The 20,435-nt window shown below is 35.5% G+C and overlaps 2 protein-coding genes across 2 annotated transcripts; both read right to left on the reverse strand.

Moving 5' to 3' along the window:
- Nucleotides 1-264: 264 nt before the first annotated feature.
- LOC104088455 (AP-4 complex subunit mu) lies at nucleotides 265-8,137 on the reverse strand. Its single transcript, XM_009593130.4, has 13 exons — nucleotides 8,007-8,137; nucleotides 6,876-6,970; nucleotides 5,896-6,099; nucleotides 3,702-3,818; nucleotides 3,453-3,581; nucleotides 2,919-3,048; nucleotides 2,623-2,726; nucleotides 2,401-2,505; nucleotides 2,114-2,208; nucleotides 1,833-1,920; nucleotides 1,670-1,730; nucleotides 1,471-1,544; nucleotides 265-588 (listed from the first exon to the last, which is right to left on the reverse strand). Exons 1-13 carry the CDS (start codon nucleotides 8,062-8,064, stop codon nucleotides 490-492), a joined length of 1,359 nt encoding a protein of 452 aa, XP_009591425.1. The 5' UTR covers nucleotides 8,065-8,137; the 3' UTR covers nucleotides 265-489.
- Nucleotides 8,138-8,583: 446 nt separating this feature from the next.
- On the reverse strand, nucleotides 8,584-10,716 carry LOC104088454 (transcription factor bHLH30-like). The gene is made up of 2 exons (XM_009593129.4): nucleotides 10,321-10,716; nucleotides 8,584-9,312 (listed from the first exon to the last, which is right to left on the reverse strand). Exons 1-2 carry the CDS (start codon nucleotides 10,546-10,548, stop codon nucleotides 8,824-8,826), a joined length of 717 nt encoding a protein of 238 aa, XP_009591424.1. The 5' UTR covers nucleotides 10,549-10,716; the 3' UTR covers nucleotides 8,584-8,823.
- Nucleotides 10,717-20,435: the final 9,719 nt, after the last annotated feature.

Consider the following 20,435-nt stretch of genomic DNA (forward strand, 5'->3'; position numbering starts at 1 on the left):
AGGCTATAGGCCATGATTGCATCAACAGTTTCAACAAGTACCATAGGCCATGATAGCTATTGACTAAATATTAAATAAGCAATACCATGTTGCTGATTACTGGCAAGTAATAATATTCATCAACTTTCTATGCTATACATGATCTCCATAGTTCATTTAATCCCACTTCGTTACAAAGTACCCAACAATACTACTATTTATGTCTCATCTGTCTTTCAGCAGAAAAGGGTCACATTAGCAAAATTTTCCACTAATTGCACAATGTTTAAAATTTAGAATCACGAGAGAACACGTTTTTTATTTTTCCTTTTGGAATCATTATCTAGACAATCTAGTACACACATTTGAAAGCCCAAAAACAGAGTTAGCAAAGACTATATAGAACTCAAGATAACCTCAACTGAATGGGCAAAAAAAGTTTTGGAACATGTGAAAAAGCGAGAGAAGGGGAAACCAAGGGAATAATGCTAGAAAAGGCCTCGATAGCCATCATATACGAGCAACATAGGAATTGGCCTGAGTCACATATCTCACCCACCGATAAGGATTATATGCTTTTGACTTCTTTGCGATTTGTAAATATTTCACCTGCAACAAAAATCCAGATATCAGGATAGAGATTATAAAAAATTAACAAACCCCAATCCATCACTTGTGGAGAAGAGATAATATACACCATTTATTTATTTATTCAACAATTATTTATTTGTTTTTATTTCTTGTGCAGGGTTATCTGCCTCATGTCTGGAAACATCTAAAAGTTTGGTTTTTGTATCTGTTTGACCTAGATGACATTGACCAATGTATAACACAGTTCAACATATTACATTAGTTATTGAACATATGTCCCTCACTCCCTATCCTAAATCATTCTCTTCCCCTATAGACAAGCCTTCCACAACCTTAGTTATCACAGAGGGCAGCCTGACAAATGAAGTTATTGAACTTATGTCCCTCATTCCCTATCCCGAATCATTCTCTTCCCCTTTATACAAGCCTTCCAACCTTAATTATCACAGAGGACAGCCTGACAAACAATCTCTATCACAGCCTCTCTCGAAAACAAACCTTGTTTGATGTGACTACCTCACTCATCTCTCCAGCTCAAATCTCAATTCCTTCAAAATGGATATCACACCTCTGCTGAAGAGATGAGGTAGCTAAATTGATGAAACTACTTTGAGGAAATTTTCATGCAGCCCCACCTCTGTTTTCTCAGTTAGCTGTAGTCCAAAAGGATCTCCTTCTAAAATTCCTTGTCCAGAGACACTATCAATGATTTATTTCATTTAATGTAATCTTTTTACTAGAACATAGGAGAAGAGAAAAGACCAAAAGGAAACTCTTCGCCTAAACCAAAACAAAATTCGAGTTGGTATATAATGAACAAACAAATTTAATACTCCTACTAGGTGAGATGCTGTTTTTCTTGTAACTTATGACTAGAAATCTAATCAGATAACTGTTTACCTGAAGCCTTGAAGGATTATACATTGGGATTGTGAAGGTCATGCTCACTGGTCCAGCTTCCTTGGTGATATTTCCTGTATTAGGACCATAGGAGAATTACAAGAATCAAGTCACGATGTATCGAAGGGATGTTTGGTAACAGAACTGCAGGATACGGTACTGAAATAATAAACGAGATTGGCATATTTCTTCTTCATACCATGTGACTCTTGCGAAAATGTTAGCTTGGCACGTAATGTATGATCTGACCCACCGAGAATCTGTATCAAATTGCAGATCAGTAATTATTTTAAAGAACTTTTAGATAATAAGTCTGCCTAGATTAGGTAAGAAGAATCGCTTGAGAACGATGGATATATTACCTTCTTCAAACTCCACTCAAGCCTCTTATTGGATTCCTTAAAATCAGTTGTTTGACCAACTGCACCAGGTTCCAACTCAAAGCTTACTCTACAAAGTTGGTGAGGGTAGACAAGGTCAGTTACTTTGGTGCACCTTCAACACAATAAATACTCCAAATGACATGCAAGATTAGAGAGTACCAGAATGCCCAGTTGACGATGAGAATGCTCCAAAAAGAAATGCCAGCAAAAAAAATAGTCAATAAAGATGCTCCGGAGCAGAGGGTTAAAGCGAAGACTACCTGCTTGTATATGTAGGCAGCGGCATTTGCACCAAGATTGTATTCGCAGTGATGTCTGAAGGAAATTCAGCACGGATCTTCAAGATGACTTCAGCCTAATAGAGCAAAAGAAGTCCCGGTTATCTACATACTCATAAAATTGACGATACAAAAAGCAAAAAAGAAGTTACAGAAAGCGTGTGCTATCACTCTATTCCTTGACACAACAAATATGCAGACAACTACCTAAACCACAACTTATTACAAGGAGTTTTAGTTTTTTCAAATTGGAGGTAAATGTTGTCTACCTTAAGTGATCCAGCTTCCTCAATCAAAGTATTAATGCGAAAGGGAGGCTTGAATTCCTGGGTTATCCGGTAATTCATGACAGGGAATTCACCGTCAGGTGGAACCTAATAAAGCAACATGATTTAGCATCAGATCTCACAGGGAAACAACAATCGATCACAAAAACATAATAAATATATCAAGAACATGCTTTCTCTAACTTTAATTCTAATGTCACTCACCAGAGTCAGGGTCCTGTCCACATCAAAACTATCAAGGTGCACAGATTCATGGAAATTGCAATCATCCAGTATTACTGCTCCAGAACCAGCCGAACCTCCATAATCTATTAGAATAAAATGTGATATCATCACTTCTTAGATCATACCAATTGCACCACATGGATAAGTGGAATACATGAAATAAATGCAATTTATAAGCAACACAATTCTCAGATTGCAAGATAATTAACATGTGGTGAATCATCATTCTGCAGAAAAAATGCAGGAGTCCATTAGTGACTAGAACACTAGATTACCATAAACTGATCTCCCACCGGCCCTTCCAATGCTCAGATCCTCATTTAGAGCTAATCTAATTTCTGGATTACCAGTAAGGTAGCTCTTCATTTGGATGGTCCCATCAATTTCAGAAGTCAATATATATCCCTGTATTCATCATAATGATAAGAAATACGTACTAAAAGGACAGATAAACCACGCATTTTACACGTATAAAGAATATATTTTATTGGAATCGTACTTAACAAAAAATAACTTACTACAATCAAATGAGATTAAACCTTTTAAATAATCAGTATCAGAAAAAGAATCTATTTGAGTGCCTGAGAGATGCTTGATTAACAAAAATCAGAATTAACCATCCTAATATCTTCTCATAGGAAAACAACAACAAAAATTAAAAGGTTTCAGTTCAACAATCTTTCCTATGCATTTACTCCTAGTAATTTTCCCTTCAATGAGCAAATCAAGACATGCTTTAGCATCCCATGATGTTGCTGCAACAGGAGAGTAAAACAATTGAAGTTTCAGAATCAAAGTAGAAAACTCACACTTGAGCTGAAAGTAATGCTTATTTTTTCAATTATATCCACGAAAATTTCCTCCCTCTTTCTTCCCCCGGGTTCATTTGCCACAACAGATTTAGTAATTGCTGTCCCTGGCATTCTTTTGGTTCCTTGCTGCATTTAACAAGGTCAATAGCATAAACGAAGGTACAGCTATAAATCAAATGAAAATGAAGAAAATTAACATCTGGTCTGGTCCTTTAAGAACAACACTTCCAAGTTAGCATAACATACCATGAACATGGCAGCAGGACCAAGAGGCGGCAGACGGCCAGCATCAACCATAATTGGCTCATTAAATATGTAAGACTTCAAGATTTCTGTCGATGTTGTTTGCACATAACCAAAATCCTGTCACGAAAAGGAGAATATAAAGAAAATTTTAAGAACATAGTATCGACTTCAAACAGATGATTCAGATAAATCAGGATTTTCTGTGAGCGGATAATAACTCATAAGACATTATCAACAAAGTAAGGATAGATAAATGCCTAATGGGGCCAAAGAAATCAAAACCTGCACAGTACCCAAAAGAAACATTCAGTTAAAGAATACTTTCACTGTTTTAGAAACTAGTCATATGTTGCCATAGTTGCCTAAGTTTCTATGTCGCAATATATAAATATTGTGAACTTGAGGACAAACTTTATAACAACAACAACAACCACCACTCAGTATAATCCCTCAAGTGGGGTCTGGGGAGGGTATGATGTACGCAGCCTTACCCCTGCCCCAGGGCAGGGAGACTGTTTCCGATTGACCCTCGGCTAAAGAAGGTGAAGGAAGCCCTGATATCAAGTAATAGCAAGACAAATAATTAGAGAACTAAATCTAAGACATCAACAGAGAATATGAAAGGGGTATCGATAACAAGTATTAGCAAGACAGTATAATTAGAGAAATCAATCCAAGGTAGCACACGAGAATATGAACGAAGTACTGCTAGCAAACTACGGAATTACCGATGGCAAATAGTAACGGAACAAGGCATGCAAATATAGCAAACTAAGGAAAAAAAAAAGGGTACCATACTAGCACTAATACTATCGAACTAGAGAAGACAAAGGGAAACGCACGACTACCTACTAACCTTCTACCTTAATCTTCAACCTCTACACCCTCCTATCTAGGGTCATGTCCTCGGTCAGTTCAAGCTGCTCCATATCCCGTCTGATCACCTCTCCCCAAGACTTCTTTGGCCTACCTCTACCCCTCCTCTCACCTCTCAAGACCAACCTCTCACATCTCCTGACTGGGACATCTGTGCTTCTTCTCTTGACATGCCCGAACCATCTCAACCTTGCCTCATGCATCTTTGCCTCCACAGGGGCCACTCCCACCTTGTCTCGAATAACTTCATTCCTAATTCTATCCAACCTAGTATGCCCACACATCCATCTCAACATCCTCATTTCCGCTACTTTCATCTGCTGGACATGGGACTTTTTGACTGGCCAACATTCTGCCCCATACAACATGGTCGGTCTAACCACTACCTTGTAGAACTTGCCCTTAAGTCTCAATAGCACATCCTTATTACCCAAGACACCAGAAGCGAGCCTCCACTTCATCCACCCTACTCCGATACGGTGTGAGACATCCTCATCTATTTCCCCATTCTTCTGAATTATAGATCCCAAAGACTTGAAAATCTCTCTCCTGGGAATGACTTGCGTATCGAGTCTCACATCCCCGTCCGCCTCCTGGGTAGCACGCTGAACTTGCACTCCAAGTATTCTGTCTTGGTCCTGCTCAACTTGAAACTCTTAGACTCTAGGGTATGTCTCCAGACCTCCAGCCTCTCGTTAACGCCACCTCGCGTCTCATCAATCAGGACTATGTCATCCGCAAATAACAAGCATCAAGGCACCTCCCCTTGAATGTGACGCGTCAAAGAATCCATCGCCAGGGAAAACAAAAACGGGCTAAGTGTTGATCCCTAATGCAACCCCATCTCAACCGGAAAGTAGTCAGAGTCTCCTCCTGCTGTCCTAACCCGTGTCTTAGCCCATCATACATATCCTGAATCACTCTAATATACACTACAGGCACTCAGGGATGTAAATATAATTAAGGGGTTAAGAAAAAATCTATGATAATACGGTGTGAACTTGATGAAGAACTTTACATTGCAAAATTAAAATAATATTAATAATATTATTAATAATAACTGTGGTGCTATGATAATATTTTGAAACCAATGATTGTTGCAAATAAAAAGATTTTTTTGTGAAGTCTTTTAGATAGATTATTAAGTAGTTCTTAACTATTCAAGCTTCACTTTCCATTAAAAGAAAATGAATTCATTGGCATCAAATTTAAAAACTCAAATTGTCCCAACTAAATGGGCAGAGGGTCTAATTCGTTGCAGACTATCTGAGGAAAGAAATGCAAGATCGTGAAAATATGCACAAGGCAAGTGGATTACAATAACTTCATCCAGAAGCTCATACACCAGCACAAAATTTTTACGCAACGAATCTTCATTTAGAACACCGAGGTAATCTTTGATTACACGTGCAATCCTCTGAAGAAGCTCCAATACAAGAGAAGGCGACAAATTTGTCCTAGATGTCGCGACGAAAAGCAGACCAACTACCTTCACATGGAAGTAGTTCACACCATCCACATTCTGCAAGGAAAAAAAAAAGAACACTATTACCACCTCTTTCCATAGTTGCAATTTGCAAAACTGAATGCTTCATGTAGAAGGAATACGCATAATAAACAAAACAATGGTCATTGACAGCTCCCCTTTAACCAATTATCTGTCAGTTGAAATCTTTTCAAGCTGGCATATGTGGGAAGCCTTGAATTGATCAACTCCACACTCGCCCATATAAAAATCCTCTTGACAAATCAACAAATCCAATAGAAACTGCAATTAATGAATGAGGAAGAATAATTTGGATTTTAATATGAGAAGACGTTTGAAACCTCCTACTATAAGGAAACTGATCTGCTTAGGGCCATATACGGACAATAGAATTTTGTCGGTGCGATGAGTCAGGGAAAGCCTAACAGGCTAGACTGTGGGCTTTAGAATGGTTTACTGAGGACCTTCATTCACTCGTTTTACTACTTCCGAACTGCTCAACGGACACTTGGAGTCGAATGTTTTTCTATAATATTAATATATTATATAGGTAGACTGATCAATGAAGTTGAATGTCTCTAGTTGTTTAAAAATTCTGCTCCTCTTAAACCAATCCTAAGAGGGAATTCTTCTATTAATTAAAATGAAGTGAGATGGATAATGTGCTACCACACTGATAATTGAAAATTCTTTCAAATATAAATGACAGAGAAGAGAAGTGGTGATAAGTCATTGCTTTACAAAAAATTTTATAACTCTTTCCAACAAAAGATATGGAAATTTCATCAATTACAAAAGAAAAGAATACCTACAAATACAGGAGGTGCTTCCTCTCCACCGTCTTCTTTCCAAAACTTTACTTTCCTGAAGAAGATCTCTGCACTTCCTTTTGGTACATCACCCCGATCTGCTTTCATGTAAATGTAAAGGGAAACTCATCAGATTCAGCCTCATTTATATTGCAGAGAAACATAAATAAGAAAATAAGGACAGTGATTCCAAAAGATAAGGGCGGATGATCTGCGTGAATCATTCATCTCAATAAAAATGAAAATAAGGAAAGAACTACCACGAGAGCTCCAATCGCTATGTGCAGTTAACTTAGTTACATAAACCATTTCCCTGTTCTCAGTGCCCTTACTTTCCTTTGGAAAAGAAGGTCACTGCTGGAATTCACTATTTCATAGTTTTTCCAACGAACACATCACAAGCACTAAAACCGTGCTCAACAGGCATTGGTTACATTCACAACAATGAAGACCCAGTGTTAATAACATAATCAAACACCCATCACGCACTTTGGAGAATTTGAACTCCTTTCTTTTACTACCCCCCCCCCTCCCTCCCAACTCCACTCCGAACAAAGACAATATTCAGAATCCAGCTATAAATAAACATGGCTTAAATTGAAACCTGACATCTTAAGCTCAAAGTAAGGCGAATAGATTAATCAGCTTTTATTCGCAAAATATCTCATAATTTTACAAATATAACTCAACTTGTAAGCTCATTTTCAATTGACCTACTGCTTAACAAACTGCCAAATTCACCACTATATAGCATTTCGTGAACCTAAATTCACAATTATCCAGTCAATCCATAATACACTAAGCCTTATAGCGAGAAAAATGTAACGAAAGAGTAACAGTCCAGAACTCTAAAAACCAAAAGAACAGCTAATATTCCATAAAAATTTGGGGGGTGGGGAAGGAGGAACAGAGCGATCAACTAGTTTAAGCTCGTTAGTTCTATACTCCAGATCAGCAAACTGAAACTTGATTCAAGTGCTCTTTAAGTAAAAATAAGTACAATTTCAATCCTTAGCTACGAATTGGAAGAATCGATAAAGCGAAAATCACAATGTAATTCTTTTTACCAGAATGAGATCTGAAATAATTATGCAATACACATTGTGAATCGTAGAGATAAGAAAAAAAACTCACAGTCACGGAAGACAATGCTATCGCCTCTCTGAGAAAGCACGAAGAACTGAGAAATCATGATTGTTTTGAGCGACCTCTGTAAGTTTGCTATTCGCTTCGTTTTGATCTGATACGTGTGCCTGGAATTACCCCCCCCCCCCCCCCCCCCCCAAAAAAAAAAAAACACCCCCTTGTTCCACACACACGTCGTCGTTTTCACTTTTCTGTGCTTTTCTTGTTGCCTTTTCCTTTCTTTTTTTTCCTTTTTCTAATTGTTTGATTTATTTATCCTGGTCACCATTTATTGACTAGCCTGGAAATACAAAGTTTGAGTATAAAAGTCAAAACATTTTTCTTGTAAAAAAGTTTTTGTAGCAAGTCACCCCAATGTCTCTTAATTTAAACTTACTTCATTTTTTTATTATAAAGAGATTACTCTAATATGTCATTAGGAATGAATGAAGTGTAATTATAATACTAGAACATAATCAAAAGTAATGAACATGTATTGCTAAATGAAACGTTAATACATGTGATCAATGATAAGGATTGAAATATTCTTTTGGTTTACCCTAGAAGTCAAAATATAACATCAAAATAAAGAAAGTCTAACAAACATTATAAATATTGAAACCACTTGTAAAGGTTACATATTTCATTGCACATTAGATTAAAAAAAAAAGGCACATATACACCTGTTAATAGCCAAGTTAGCTAGTCACAACTTGTTATACATTGTGAACTCTAAGGTCAAACCTTTAACAACTAACAATCAGCAAGGCCCAAGCCCATTTATCATCACACAAATTCAAGCCCGTTTACAAGCAGACAAATCAAGTCAACCAAAACAAGCCCATTTTTTATCACCAAATCTCCGGCCCAAATTTAGAGAACTTCCCAAGCCCAAACACCTATTTTCCACAACGGCCATTAAAGCCCGTCTTAGTTGTCCAGTGTCTTTTTCTCCTCCACCAGCCTTACACAACACCACCAACATCTCCGCCTTTGTCCGGCCTCCGACCGTCGCCATCTCCGCCTTGATCACCCGGCCTTGAACTAACCGAACCGCCGCTGATAAGTCCCGGTTCAACCCCATTCTGTCCTCACAACAAACCGTAGCTTTGACCGTTTGTTCATCATTGTAACTTTCTTCACAGAAATTTACTGATACTTCATCATTTTCACCGGGTAGAAAGAAAGATGATAACCCATTGTTGCCATTGTAGTTTCCTTCACTATCTTTCTGTGTTTCCATTTGTTGAGCTACCTTCTTCCGTAGTTCCTTCAGTTGAGTGACTGCCTCCGTTAGCACTCTTGACTTGTCCTTCTGCATTAACACGCATATATATAAAAAGGTACAATTTAAATTATATACAATAAAATTGTAAGTGTAGCTTAACACGTGATATCAAATTGGTAATATCAATTTTATTAAATTACCAATCAATACGTATGATTAATTTTACTTTAACTACCTTATGAATGATCTTATAAGAACACACTACAGGTTCAAAGCCATACAATATATGATGGAACCATGCTATGTGAGAATAAAACATCTTATAGGCAAAAATATTTCCCCCATGTACTAAAATATTTGTCATGTTAAAACTTATTTAATTATATCACTTAAATATAAGAAAATTATATAAAAATCTTAATGTTAAAAAATTTAAATTAATCAATTCGATTTTGTACCAAAATTTAGTCAAAGTAATCTTGATAAGAGAATATATAATGTCAGGCACGGATGTGTATCTTATTGGTTCTAGCTACCAATACTGCAGCTAGCAACAAGACGTACAATAGATAACATAATCAAATAAATTCTACTATATATGCAGATGGTGATTCTAAGAAACTGGTAAGCATATCGTTCCACTTTCGACTTTACACAATAAGCTTCTTATTTTCTAAACATTTCTAAATGGGACGAAAGAAGAAAATAAAATGACCCAACGTCCGTGTATTTTCAAAGATTTAAAGGTACAAATGTATAAATTATATACGCCAATCAAGGTAGTTTAATTTATTATATATAGTTATCTTACAATCTATCTGATTTTATAAACACCATATGTTCGTACAACTCGATGCATTTTTGCTTGTTTTCATTAAAGTATGTCTATTGTCCCTTTCTTCATGCAACTAGAACAACATATTTGATATACAAAATAGTAAACATTTGAGAAACATAATATTATACAGTGTAATCCCATAAATGGGATATGAGAAAGGTAAGGTATACGTAGACTTTACCGATCCTATCTATACAAAAATAAAAATCAGAAACCAAAGACTTGTAGTATAATGATAGGATGGGAAGAGAACATACTTTAGGGAGATGAGGAAAGAGTTTCTTGAGAGTATGAAGATGTGCATTGATTCTTTCTCTACGTTTACGCTCCGCCATGGCATGTGTTAAAGCTACATCTTTTGATTTATTTTTCCTTGTTGATTTTCCATATTCATCAACCACATTATTGTTATTCCTCTGATGAAGAAATTGCCCAGAATTTGCACGCTGTAAAAACCCATTACAACCTTGTAATGAAGACAACATTATCACTTTCCAACTTCCTAAAGAGAGAGAGAGAAAGAAAGAACAAAACTGATCGTTTAATAAAGAAGGTGATATTAAAGGGAATTTAAAGAGGAGAGAAAAGATATGATTGAGAGATTATTATTGTTACTCCTATTATTATTATGAAAGAAGATCAGAATTGGGTACGTAAGAAAGATTTGGGATGATGAATTATATAAAATTAAATGAAGCAAAAAAGAAAGAAAACAGAGAGACAGAAAGACAGGTGATGAAAGGGTGTTTGTTTGGATAGTTTGGAACATAGATATAGACGAGCCTTAAGAGTGGGACTGGCTTTTTACCGTTGGCGGTTAAAAGGTAAATTATGGAATGAGACAGATTTTCAGCTTGAAAAGCCCACTTCAAGAGATTACTGATTCTTTGTTTCCCTTATTTTCTATTTGACAATTTTGAATTTTCTCAAGAGGCGTTTGGACATAAAATTTATGATTTAAAAAAAAATAGTATTTGGAATTAAATTGAAAAAGGATATTTGATATTTTGAAATTATGTTTGAACATTCATTTCACTTGAAAAAAACATTACAATATCTTTCAAGTTATTTACTTAAATAGATTTTCCCCTATTCACTTAAAATCTGGAAATTAGTATACTCTACTATTTGTAAAAAAACCACAATTCAACCTCGTATATTTTCAAACTAATAGTTAGGTATTTGTACACCATGCTAACTACCACAAGAGTTTAATATCTGCATGCTGACATATTAAAAAACATTCTATCAAAATAACTATGAGTAGTCGTCCAATAAAAATGAATTATCAATCGAAAAATAAGACAAGTACTTGCTACAACTTATTATGATATGTTGATCATGTAAACAAAATTTCACCGCAATTTAAATTAAATCCATTATATAGTTTAAATATATCGTATACATTCACATGGACTTGCCTATGTTTTGCTTATACCAACTTTAATGGATTCCTTACAAATATTAATGTTCATTATTAAGAAATGAAATATCATTTCTATAAATTGCAATCATTGTTCCTAATTAATGACTTCTAATCTACCCATGTACTATTCCAGTTGAAGCATGTATGTACTGTCAAGGTGGGTGTAGGGCGGACAATTTTAAAACGGACTTCTCATTCATTGATAGAAAAGATCACAAAATTTTGTGATCTGTTCCCAAATTTATTCCAATTTCAAGAGCTCGGATCGAGTCGGTATATCTTCAAAGGTGCGGTTAAATATTCAATGATGTGACTCTAGCAAGTGTTGTGACCAAACACACTCACGCAAGTATACGCGGTCGTCAAGTAATAAAGAGACTAAAAGTCAGATGTCGAACCCACGAGGACTTATGATTAACTATTAACTAAATTAGACTATCATAATTATCTAAACAAGAATTAAACCTAAAAATATTTGATTCTAAACTAATTAAATAAAAAAGATAAATAATGAACTTTGAACAGAGAAAGAGCAGATTTTTATGATATCAATGTAATGAAAACGATCTAGGGTTATGGGCTATCTAACAATCCTATTGTATTCTTAAATTGAATTTGCCGACTAATTTATCTAGCTTATTGGTTGACAGGGTTAATATTGCTCATAAAAATCTGTCGAGTTCTTACTCGCCTATTCAAGCTAACCTAACGCCTATATGTCTATGGAGTTAGAATCAACAAGAACGCATTTATAATTCCTGTAAATCAACCAAGCAAGGCAATTAGATATATGTCTATCCTAACCACGAATTTGTTTCCCGATACCCGAGTTCAAGAACTTGCCCTACTCAATCCTGTATGCAATATAGAATTCCCACTTTCGAGTTCAATTCTAGATTCGTAGATAATATTCAATTGGTGATCAAGCAATCAAATAAATAAGCGCCAGATTGAATAAATAAACTAATATGATAAATCAAGAAGTCAAAATCAATATCCGAATAACAATAGTCATGAAAGAACCACAACTCTAGAACGTGAAGTTTAGCTCCATATAGACATGGTAGCCAAACAACAAATCATACAAAGAAACATAAAGATTACTAAGTTTGGTAGGAGAAAGATGAAACTTGATGAATTCCGGCCTCCACAGCTTTGTCGTGGCTTTTTCCCTCTTCCCAATATGTTAGATGCCCTAAAAGAGGCGTTTTTAGCTTATATATTGCGTACAAAAGTCGTGGGCCAAAGTTCTCCTATTCCTAATCCGACTTGGCTACAGGGATTGATGCTGGGGTGGATGCGTCGCATCCACCTCATCCTCCACTTCTCAGCTTCGCATGCTAGGGTGGATGCGTCGCATCCACCCTTTGTTCCTCCTTCTCAGCTTTGCCTAGGTGCGGATGCTATGGCGGATGCTATGGGCCGACTTCACTGCTAAGGGTGCACGAAATCCAACCCCTCTTCCTCTACCTAGAGCACCTTTTCTTTATATTTTTGTACTCCAAACACCCTAATTCATCACACATAACTCAATTAGTCATAAAACCAATAATTAAACCATGTTGGGCATTTTAAAGATCAAATAGCATCAAAAAGCGGTTAAAACATGGGTAAAGTAACATCAACACATATCGAAATATGCCCAACATCACCACCCCACACTTAAACCTTTGTTCGTCCTCGAACAAACCATCACTATAGTAGACGAAACAAAATTAAGCTCTTATCATTCAAAGCATACTACATCTATGACTATGGTCATTTGCCACAACTAGGCTCTAGAATATGCATCATATGCACTTACCTTTACTTGTGTCATTCTTTTAAAAATATTCAAACAAAGACAACATGCTCACAACAATCCTAGCCTCAAAAACCGACTCAATGTCACAATGCACTCATGGCTTGAACACCCAACATCATAGAGAAATCTAATAACGTTACCTATCCTTCGTGAAACCATGTGCCCTCACAACAAGAACAAGAGAGCGAGTTCAATCCACATTTTCGAATCTCATGATCAAATATTTTAATGACTCACATATATCAAAGAAAATCGCTCACTCTCACAGAGAAGTCACATGCATGCAATTGGTACCATATGCTTGCCCTTAATGTAAATCTCTACTAATGTAAGCTCGCTCGATCTAAAATCAATTAGGACTTTTTCATGGTTGTAATGTGGGCTAAGGGAAAGGTAGGATATATTTTAGGAATAGTGACTCAACCTCCTAAGCACTTTAACACATCATCAAATAACTTAAGCGCAAATTCTTCAACATCACTTCAATTTCACAAATAATATCACCCCAACAATATTTTCTCTTTCTTTAAGCACTACTTTAATTCATACCCACTAGCAAGAACAAGACAACAATTTATTCATCTATATTTTTCTTTCTTTTTTTCCAGATTTTTCTCTTCTTTTTTTTTTCTTTCAAGTTCCGCTAGTGGTGTATTATTTTACTGCACCCTTCTTTCTTTCATTGGTTTCACTCAAAAGTCACCCCACACTTAGTCCCTTCTTACTTCTTTTAGCGCTCATCTAACAATTAAAGTGCTTTAAGAGGTAAAAGGATCAAAACAATGTTAATTAATAATAAAAAGGGTATAGGCTTGTAATGTGGGTACCAAATAAAAGGTCTACAGGCTCAAAAGGGTTAACTAGGGATAGATTTTATTTGTGATAATAAATAAGCTCAAAAAGATCAAAGAAAGCCTAAAATTATTTTTCAAACCGAGCATCACCTAAAATTTCGCTTCAACTCACATACCGGGCAAGTTCTAGACACAAGTACAATACATGGACAACACAAAAACCTCACCACACATGGCACATGACTCACTAAAGACGATCACATTCCGACTCTCAAGCAATGCAAGTATTCACGGAGCCACGAGATATTAAGTATTAAACACAAGGTGAACATAAGTCATGTAAACGAGACATAGGCGCCACAAAACATGCTATCCAATTTAACAAGGCATCATCAATAAATTCAAATCATACAGAAGATACTACACATGCCAAAGCATAAATATGTTACTATCAAACAAGTCAAGGGCGCCTAGGTTCATCATTCTTGCTCCTTTTATTCCCTAAATTCCTAATCTACTCGGAAAGAAAAAAGCTACCTGGTTCAAACTATATCCCATGAAAAAGAACCGAGGCACAAAGAAAAATCACAGGGGATTATTACTACCTAAAGAAAGCTAAAAGACATATTTTGGATTTTTGTTTAGACTTTAATCCCTCAAGAAAATTGTCTAGGAGATCAATCATCGGGAAAAGTCCAATTTTTCTACTTTTTTTGTTTTTTTTTTTCACAAAAGCTACTACACTTAAGAATGAGTACTACAACTAAGCTAAAATAGCACAGAAACTCATCCAAACGATCTCCTCACCCCACACTTAAAATTTTGCAATGTCCTCAATGCACACTATAAATAATAAGAGGGTAAACGAGACTCCCTGGTAAGTCAAAGGCCGAAGCAATAGCGCCTCACGAGGTACTCAGACTTTTCCCAGACATCGTCCTTTGTGTGGGCACCCCATACTTAGTCCTCACCATCTAGCTCGCTTTTGCACTCTTCTAATGGTTTTGCTTCCTATGCTCATAATCCTACAAAACAAAACTAAATACTACAAAATAATAAAAATAAAATAAAATAAAATATAAACAAAAATAAAAGAAAGCAGTAAAGTTGGGTTGCCTCCCAACAAGCGCCTGATTTAACGTAGCGGCACGACGTGAATCACTTTTTGCCTCCACCTCGAACTTATGAATTGAGCCCCTAACATGGCATCCAGTTTGCGGCTATGCTCAAGTGGTGGGGCTACAATGATAACCAGGCCAAGTAATAAATTTTTCACTCTACACTTCTCGGCCTTTAGATGAGGAATGTATTTTTTGCTTTTTGGCATGACAAATTCAAGAATACAAGCACTCTCATCCTCACTCTTTGACTCCCCCATAGGCTCAGATGTCTTGATTACTATCTTACTATCTAAACACAATGTGGAAAAATGATTGGAATGAGGACCAATACGCCCTAACTCTAGAATTGTATTACTCTTTACATCCTCATATTTACATACACAAGAATCTTCAAATATAACATTATCTACTTCCTCACATGGCTCTAGTGTACTTTTCTCAACATGGGCATCATCAACAAAAATATTCTCGAGTGATTGGCTCTCCACTTTTAGCTCCTCAATTTGGCGTATAAGCTCATTTTCAGCTTTACACAACTCATTACTGTTTTGTTGGGCGTTAGACGTATCAACCTTTGTATTCAATTGAGCCTCTAAGTCGTGAATAGTAGTACCAAATTTATCGATCTCTTGTCCCAATTTGGCTCTTCCTTCTATAAAGTATCTCATCTCATTTGTAATTTCCTCATGTTGAGCCTCATATATTTCTAATCTTTCGGATTGTTCCACCAGCGACATATGGCTCAAAATCTCCACTTTTTCAAAATTATCTGTTTGCTGGTACTCGCTCTCTTCATTCAATTCTTCCATATTGGCCTTCATTCTTGTGATTGCTGCCCTCATTCTTTTCATATCTTTTTTGAGTTCATCCTGTTGCTCTGCTACTTGCCTCAGAATATCCCTAATATATGCATCAGGCTCCATATCCTGCACTTCATTGCCCCTATCAAACTCAGAAACATCATTAGAAAGATTATAATAAGGGCTCAGAGAAGGATGAACAGGATTAGGACAACCATCCCAATGGCCATCTTGACCACCACACATATTACAAATATTCCACTCAAAGGATTGAGATTGTGCGCACAAATCGGTCCCGGGAATATTCTGACAATTTTTTCACCAGTGGGGTCTTCCACAATATGGACAAGGATCATCAAAATAAGAATAACCATCATTCGAATAATTTTCATTCCAAGATGCCATGTTAAAATAAATAAAAAATACTAACTAAACTAAAAAAAATGAATAGATAAAAAAAATGTCTAATCTAGAAAAATAGCTAATTTCTAAGTCCCCGGCAACGGCGCCAAAAACTTGTTGCGACCAAACACACTCACGCAAGTATACGCGGTCGTCAAGTAATAAAGAGACTAAAAGTCGGATGTCGAACCCACGAGAACTTATGATTAACTATTAACTAAATTAGACTATCATAATTATCTAAACAAGAATTAAACCTAAAAATATTTGATTCTAAACTAATTAAATAAAAAAGATAAATAATGAACTTTGAACAGAGAAAGAGCAGATTTTTATGATATTAATGTAATGAAAACGATCTAGGGTTATCGGCTATCTAACAATCCTATTGTATTCTTAAATTGAATTTGCCGACTAATTTATCTAGCTTATTGGTTGACAGGGTTAATATTGCTCATAAAAATCTGTCGAGTTCTTACTCGCCTATTCAAGCTAACCTAACGCCTATATGTCTATGGAGTTAGAATCAACAAGAACGCATTTATAATTCCTGTAAATCAACCAAGCAAGGCAATTAGGTATATGTCTATCCTAACCACGAATCTGTTTCCCGATGCCCGAGTTCAAGAACTTGCCCTACTCAATCCTGTATGCAATATAGAATTCCCACTTTCGAGTTCAATTCTAGATTCGTAGATAATATTTAATTGGTGATCAAGCAATCAAATAAATAAGCGCCAGATTGAATAAATAAACTAATATGATAAATCAAGAAGTCAAAATCAATATCCGAATAACAATAGTCATGAAAGAACCACAACCCTAGAACGTGAAGTTTAGCTCCATATAGACATGGTAGCTAAACAACAAATCATATAAAGAAACATAAAGATTACTAAGTTTGGTAGGAGAAAGATGAAACTTGATGAATTCCGGCCTCCACAGCTTTGTCGTGGCTTTTTTCCTCTTCCCAATATGTTAGATGCCCTAAAAGAGGCGTTTTTGCTTATATATTGCGTACAAAAGTCGTGAGCCAAAGTTCTCCTATTCCTAATCCGACTTGGCTACATGGATTGATGCTGGGGTGGATGCGTCGCATCCACCTCGTCCTCCACTTCTCAGCTTCGCATGCTAGGGTGGATGCGTCGCATCCACCCTTTGTTCCTCCTTCTCAGCTTTGCCTAGGTGCGGATGCTATGGCGGATGCTATGGGCCGACTTTACTGCTAAGGGTGCACGAAATCCAACCCCTCTTCCTCTACCTAGAGCACCTTTTCTTTATATTTTTGTACTCCAAACACCCTAATTCATCACACACAACTCAATTAGTCATAAAACCAATAATTAAACCATGTTGGGCATTTTAAAGATCAAATAGCATCAAAAAGCGGTTAAAACATGGGTAAAGTAACATCAACACATATCGAAATATGCCCAACATCACTCATGTTACACTAGCATAGCTATACTATAGGAATCTTTGAACAACAAGAACCCTTATAACATAGTATTGTAGCAAAGTTGAGAATTCAATTAAACAGGGATTTATCTGAAATATGCTTTATGTTCTGTCCTAAAGTTTGTCCATTCTATCGTCTTTAATTGGTATGTTCTACACATTCAATTCTTAAGTCTCCTTTAATCACGAATTTAATGCAAAATATTCTTCTAATATTACGAGTTTAAAATGTTCTCAAAACTAGAGAGTATGTACTTTTCAGCATTTAATTTAGTGCTTATTTCTAAACAATAAGATAATGAATAATATAATTTAGAGAAGGAGGCGGGGTCACAAATCTGTAATTAAAATGTGAAAAGGAGAGATCAAGGATGAAAATATTCAGAGAGGGGACTACTGCTAATATGCTAATCAGATTGATTCTGAAGAGTACTTTTAGCACTGCAAATCGAAAGTAAAATCAAATACTCCTATTCTTAAAAATATAGGGCTAAAAAAAAGAGAAAAAAAAAAAAGAAATTTATTGGGGTGTAGAGGTGTTATTTTATTATGCAGACTGCAAACAGGCAAATGTTATGTTTGATTGCAGTAAGTCCAGCGGATCAGACTCTCATTGCTTCCCTTCTATTTTATTTTTATTTTATTCGATTTAAATTGCATACTGATCGTATACACAAATTTAATACTAGTGCAGTGTAAATAGATTTTCCCCTTAATTTCCAGATTGCTCATCTAATTTTTTTGATGTCAATTACAATATCAGTTTGCATAGAAGTTAAACTCATTATCTTATAAGTAACTTAGAACTTGTTTCGATGATTGTTGTATGTTTGTTTTATAATGTATCATATTGTATTGTGTTATATTGTACTGTATTCTTTTGATAAATACAATATTTGAATAGATTGCATTATTTGTCGATATTCCATAATATCATACACCAGCAATACGGAGAACAAACTTACAACATTACAAAAAAAAGCAGGATACTAGGTAAAATTATAAAATAAAAAGGTAGGATAACGGATAAAACATGATTATTTAATAATAAGGAAAAACAAGATGAGAGAAAAAAAATAAGGTAACGACATCACCACATTAAATCGGTCGTTACATAAAGTGACACTTTTCGTTGTTATGTAACGACAAATTTAACAACACAATATAATAAAATTTAAATAACAATCAAAACAAATATTGTATTTAAAGTTACGATATGACATAATATAATATAATTGTATTAATTGAGTAAATATTTTTTATACGATCAGTACATATAACTTATATTTTATATACTACCAAGCATATATACGTAGAGTAAAAATTGCACCATAAAATCTGAGACAGAGTCTAACACTGCACAAATATTCGGACCTCCCAGTTTTGGCATTTTACTCGGACACAGGTTTTTCTGGGATTTTCTGGAGTTTTGGGTCCCCAGCTCAAGTTTTCTCAATTTCTTGATGTTAACTACTCATTCGACATTTCCCACTTTGCCTCCTCTACCATAGCTTAGCACAGAAGACTTTTCCTTGTTATTTCCTTTTGCTATTACTGTCCTCTAGGCTCTAACCCTACTTTTTTTTCTTCTCATTGGTGCAAATTTCTCTCCTTTTTTTTTGAAGATATTTTTGAAAATTTATGATCTCACTGGTAAGGAGTCAAACAGTTTTTCCTTTGAGTATAATTTTTTTAATACATTGTGTTAAAAGGTTAAAATTTTAAAGAAGTCTAATTATCTAAATTTTATTTTAGAAAGATTAAGAAATCAATACCAAAATTGAGAATACATTTTTACAAGGTTTGTCCCCATAATGAGAATTCTTCAATCCTTTTGAAGCAGAAGAAATACAACTTCATAACTTTAATTCACATAGTTTCATGTTTCATACCGTTCTTATATCTAAAATAGTCTTAAATTGATATCGAGGACAACACTCTTGAACCTTATGGTTGAAAAATGCAAGAACTAAGGGAAAAAATATCTTTCGAAGGACTAATTGATTGGAGATTTTTTTTTTTTGGATAAGTGATTTATTGATTGGACGATCAGTATTTTTAGATATATCTAAAAGTTGTTTAACGTCCCTTGCATTCTTTGGGTGTAAGATTGACCATTAGTGAAGAAGTTAAGGCTGAATTCACGTTCAGGCCTTGTATAAACGGTCAAATAACCTTTATATTCCTTATTATTTTATTAATTAATAGGAACAAAAGAGAGAGAGAGAACTTAAGTTTATGTCAATTTTCAAACAAAGTAAATTAAGCACCTCTATCAGTTCCCTCCACATAGTCGAAACCAAATATGATCCTATTTCTAAACAGGAAGATACCAATACCCTCACTAGGGGGGCAATCAGAAGGCAAAAAAGTATTCAACAGGTCAATTGATGTCTCCTTTCTCAAATAATTAAAAATCGACAACGCGATAAGCATCTCGCATTCACGCATGGCCCGGGTAAGGATCGTACCCTAAGGGGTGTGATGTAGACATCTTACCCTAATGCAAGTATTTGTGACTGCTTCCACAACTCGAAACCCACAATTTATAGGTCATACGAAGACAA

The sequence above is a fragment of the Nicotiana tomentosiformis genome, chromosome 4 (assembly GCF_000390325.3).
Source record: "Nicotiana tomentosiformis chromosome 4, ASM39032v3, whole genome shotgun sequence".
Lineage (NCBI taxonomy): Eukaryota > Viridiplantae > Streptophyta > Magnoliopsida > Solanales > Solanaceae > Nicotiana > Nicotiana tomentosiformis.

Excerpts from the sequence above, each read along its gene's own strand:
- LOC104088454 (XM_009593129.4), bottom strand. The coding sequence starts at position 10,548 with ATGTTGTCTTCATTACAAGGTTGTAATGGGTTTTTACAGCGTGCAAAT. Across the intron at positions 9,313-10,320 it reads TCTTTCCTCATCTCCCTAAA|AAGGACAAGTCAAGAGTGCT; the intron begins GTATGTTCTCTT and ends GTGTTAATGCAG.
- LOC104088455 (XM_009593130.4), bottom strand. The coding sequence starts at position 8,064 with ATGATTTCTCAGTTCTTCGTGCTTTCTCAGAGAGGCGATAGCATTGTC. Across the intron at positions 6,100-6,875 it reads AGGAAGCACCTCCTGTATTT|AATGTGGATGGTGTGAACTA; the intron begins GTAGGTATTCTT and ends TTTTCCTTGCAG. Across the intron at positions 2,506-2,622 it reads TGGACAGGACCCTGACTCTG|GTTCCACCTGACGGTGAATT; the intron begins GTGAGTGACATT and ends TTGCTTTATTAG.